We start from the raw sequence: 4,733 nt of genomic DNA, 5'->3' as shown, positions 1-4,733 counted from the left end.
TGACAGTGAGACATGTCTGCTCTTGGCAGCACAAATTTACATAAAAAAGTATGATGGGTATCAAAGAACCTCCATATGGAATTTGCTTTCAATGTGGCAAAACTAGCAAGGGCAAGAAACTGCCCTTGCCTTGACTGCTGACAATATGCTGTCAAAATTGGACAAGAAGGATACAAAAGAAAGCAACAGCAGAACTTTGCCAAGACAAGGGAGGACAGTCCTGCAAAATTCCTGCTTCACAGAAAACTCTATCAGATATTCTAGACCTGTAGGCTGAAGATGAATGCCCCAACATTGTAGAGGAACCTTGAGGGACTGTTCAGGCAGCCAGCTGTCTTTGCCATTTCTATAGTTTTCGAAGTTGTTTGCTCTGCACTTCCTGTTTACTCAGGTAATGTTATATTCTTCTCTGATCTTTGATGGAGTTGAAGACTAGATACTTACATTTACATTTTTCCTTCTTACCAAATTCAGAAATTTACATAAGAGATGTAAAGTTTATAAGGTTGAGAAACATAAAAGCTTAAGTTGTTTATCTAAAAACATGTTTTAAGGTTTAAAAAGGTATTTTTAGGATGGTAATGCAAATTATGATAGAAAACTGGTTTAGGTATAAAACTTAGACTCAAAAAGATTGATATTACAGCACTTTCTCCAAATCTGCCAAACACAAACACACTGAAAATTGCAAATGTAATTATCTGATCATTGTTGTTATTGTAAATAGTTTTATTATGTTACCTTTTTCTCACAAATCCTACTGATAAAGCTGAGATTTTATTTATTCTCATTGGCAATGTACTTATTCTTGGTGTGTTGGTACCTTTTGCGCAACAGTTTCCTCCAAGACTGACACATTCCACCCTGATGGGAAGCTCCTTAAGTGTGAAGACAAACAACTCAAAAGAGCTCAGAAAGTCCCTAAAACTGACAAGATTCACTAGACCAATTTTAACAGAAAGCACAATAAAAAGCTGGCACTCCCTCTCAGATGAGAGGAAGCTGAGCAGCATGGAAGACGCACAGAAGAGCCAAACTCCAAAGAAGCAGAAACCAGCCAGCTGTTGGAAAGAGGTTTAGATACACAGAGTCACTTAGAAAGGAAACTTTCCAGCTGGTTGAGTTGACTGCAGGATGTGCAAGGTTTCCAGGTTCCCAGCTTTTGTGAGCTGTCACAAATGCTGTGGGTAGGCTATGATGATGCACCTCTCTTTGATTAATTTCTGCTCCTGTAAATAACCTCTCACCTATAGTACTGTAAGTAACACTAATAGAACTTATTAGTTCACAAAGTTGGACTTTGTGGTATCTGTACTTTGATTTGTCCTGGGATCTCTATCTGGAGAGAGTAGACATATGTGTTTCATTTCCCCATGAAAAGTTTTGTCACACAACAGTAGCTACTGGATTTTATAACTATAAAATTCTACTTTTTTCTCTATAATTACTAAGATTATCATGAGAAGCCACTTTGAATGGCAATTATAATTGTTTTCTATTACTCACTAAGATGGACAATTTTCTAAAAGACTAACGTACTAATTAGGACAAACTAGATTATGCTGAGATGATCTAGGTAACCCTGTGTTCTCCAGAAGGGAACTGAGATGTGTATAATTACTTTGCAACACTCTAACCCTGTCTTTGAACTCCTGGATACACTTGGGGTTGATTAGGGCAGCCACCTTCCAAAGAACATGTATTTATGTTCTTTAGGTCACATCACAATCAGCTATGGAACCTTGAAGGCTGTGGGTAGGGCAACCTCGGAGTCAGGCATCACTTGTGAAGCTTGCCTCTGATGTGTTAGCTGCATGGTTCAGGCCTGGTGTCTTACGGTGGCTAGGACAATCCATCTGATTTTGAATTTCTAGGTCTTTAGCTGGTTACTGAGCCCTTGTGGGACTCTTCTGAGGAAGGAGGCCTAGAACTTCACAGGGTTTCCCACACAGTGGACCCTGGTGAACTGCCAACATTTGATTATTCACCAATCAGTTCCCGTTGTCAGCTCAATTGGCTTCATACTCTGACTGACCCTGACGTCCAAAGTCAACTCTTGTTTATAAAGAAAAGCTATTCTGAGCTCTTCATCCTGTGGACTGATAGGTTTCCAACCTTGAACCAGCTTGTGGATTATATCATTACTGGAATAAGTAATACTTCAGATATCAGGGTGACTAGCCCAAGAATAGTCAGCAAGAGTCAGGCAGACAGTTGTTTTAATTGGAAATAGGAAGGCTATAACATACTGGGGATCCAGCACCCAGCAAAGGCAAATCCAGAAGTGAATCCATGTGGCAAGCTAAACAGAGTGGGATGGAGATGAAGCCTGAAGCTTCTGGGCAAGGTCGAAAACGAAAATACCATTATGAAGGTGGGACAGAGATCGAGTCTGAAGCTTTGGATCAAGGTAAAAAGCTGAAATGCCAGGATGAGGGTGGAATGCTGAAATGCCAGGATGAGGGTGGAATGTATTTGAAGTTTGGAAACCCCAGCAAAACTGAGAAGAGGATACCTCAGGAACAGCAAAACCTAGAGCTTCACAGTCAACAGCCAGGCAAGGATGAGGTATGGGAACCCCATCAAGAAAGTCTAAGACAACTAAAGCCCCCAGAGTGGGCCACAGGTCCACAGGAGCAGGCTGTAACTGAGAGAATGTCTGGGGATGGTGATAAGGGTCTCAAGCGGCCCTGGTGTGTCATGGAGGAATATGCCGAAAACCACCAGAGGCAAAAGTACCAAAGGTTACTACAGCACCTTCCACTGAGTGATTGTATAAAATCTGACCCACAGAGGGTTCACACAACTGTGGTAGATACATTGAAGATCAAAGGTTGTATGGAAGGGCACAGTCATGGATCCACAATAACCCAGTGTGATCCTAAACAATCCACTATTGTTACCATAAAGGAATGTGTCTCACCAGACAAAAAAGTGAGGATGTGTACAGAGAACTCAGATACACAGAAGAAAGATGAAGTAAACCTTAAAGGAAGATGGGGACACCACTTGGAGCCTGACTTGCTAAGAACAGAGGCTCAAGTCTTCCTGCATAGTAGCAGCAGTGGGTCACTCCCCAACATGATGCCAGTAGTTTCAGCAGAGAAAAAGCCTGATGGAGAACAGGAAAAGGGCAGAGGAACAGATGAAGTCCTTGATGTTACAGAGAACATGGAAAAGGAAGTAAGAAATGCACTAGGTCCAGGACCCCAGGAAGAAATCTTAACTAGTGCATTCAAATTGCATATTACTCGAGGAGATATCCACACACTAAAGAATGGTGAGTGGCTCAATGATGAGGTCATCAATTTTTACATGAATCTTCTGGTTGAAAGAAATAACAAAAAAGGGTACCCAGCTCTCCACGTGTTCAACACCTTCTTTTATCCTAAACTAAAGCATGGTGGCTACTGTTCTGTTAAACGATGGACTCGAGGAATAAAACTGTTTGAAAAAGAAATTGTTCTAGTACCTATTCACCAGAAGGTTCATTGGAGCCTGATAGTAATCGACCTAAGAAAACAAAGTATTGTTTACTTTGATTCAATGGGACAGACAGGGCAGAGTATTTGTGAGACCATCTTTGAATATTTACAGAATGAGAGCAAGACTCAAAGGAACATTGAGCTGGACCCTTTGCAGTGGAAACGATACAGTATGACATCAAAGGAGATTCCTCAGCAACTGAATGGGAGTGACTGTGGAATTTTCACTTGTAAATATGCAGATTACATTTCCAGAGACCAACCACTTACCTTTTCTCAGCAACAAATGCCCATCTTCAGGAAGAGGATGGTGTGGGAGATCCTGCATAGTCACTTACTGTAACAACATCCACCTGGTTGCTATGGCACCCTGCACTTTTCCACCGATGTTTCTATATACCTCAAGCAAGATGGGTTAAAAAGATTTAAAACAGATACTGAGCTGCCTGACATGGATGAAGCCCACTCTCTTCAATGTAGTCCTGACCTGGGGAGTCCTGCCCAATGCCATCTGTAGCTGCAAGTAACAACTGCAAGCTTGGAAACAGCAATTCAACCCACACAAGAACACCTGTTCAAACAACATTGTTTTAGTGTTGGAGTTAGTTTTTGAGTTGTTTTAATGTTGGATTTAGTTTATGAATTGTTTTATTGTTGAATTTAGTTTATGAATTGTTTTAATATTGGATTTAGTTTATGAGTTGTTTTCATGTTGGATTTATTTTGTTAATTGTTTTAATGTTAGATTTAGTTTATGAATTTTTTTTGCCTTCTTCCCCCACCAATGCTTGTTGATGTTTTCACTCACTCATTTGCAAACCTTGGCAGTTTTCATTTTATAATATTCTCTAATTGTCAACTCTATTCCTTGTTTGAACTCTTTATTCCTGAAAGGAATGCCCATCACAATGTCATTCCCTGCTTAAGATCAGGAGGAACATCAGCAAGAAGAGGCAGGAAGTGTTGACTAGCATTTCTAATGCTGGAGTTGTATCTGTTAAATTGAAGTTGGAGGTGCTGGTTTTTTTAATGTATTTTTTTAAAGCTTGAAAATAGTACAAGAAAGGGCAATGAATTGTACAGACTGATGCTTTTCTGACCCATCACACACTACCAGACTTGTATAAGATGCAGAACTATTGGGGAAAGCATCATGGTTACTTAAAGACACATTCTTTCCCAGAATTAAGGAGACTTGCCTTAGGTTTTGGAAGTTGATTAGAAGTAATTACAATGGTAAATATCCAT

General features: G+C 40.2%; 1 protein-coding gene across 1 annotated transcript; it reads left to right on the top strand.

Annotated features, from left to right (window-relative positions):
• Positions 1 to 2,292: 2,292 nt before the first annotated feature.
• On the top strand, positions 2,293 to 3,828 carry LOC118596045 (sentrin-specific protease 2-like). Its single transcript, XM_036206730.1, has one exon. It carries the CDS (start codon positions 2,293 to 2,295, stop codon positions 3,826 to 3,828), a length of 1,536 nt encoding a protein of 511 aa, XP_036062623.1.
• The last annotated feature ends 905 nt before the right edge of the window (positions 3,829 to 4,733 follow it).

This window comes from Onychomys torridus, chromosome 15 (genome assembly GCF_903995425.1).
Source record: "Onychomys torridus chromosome 15, mOncTor1.1, whole genome shotgun sequence".
Classification (NCBI taxonomy): domain Eukaryota; kingdom Metazoa; phylum Chordata; class Mammalia; order Rodentia; family Cricetidae; genus Onychomys; species Onychomys torridus.
This window is presented reverse-complemented; position numbering and strand designations above follow the sequence as displayed.

Coding starts and splice junctions, on each gene's coding strand:
- LOC118596045 (XM_036206730.1), top strand. CDS start 2,293: ATGTGGCAAGCTAAACAGAGTGGGATGGAGATGAAGCCTGAAGCTTCT.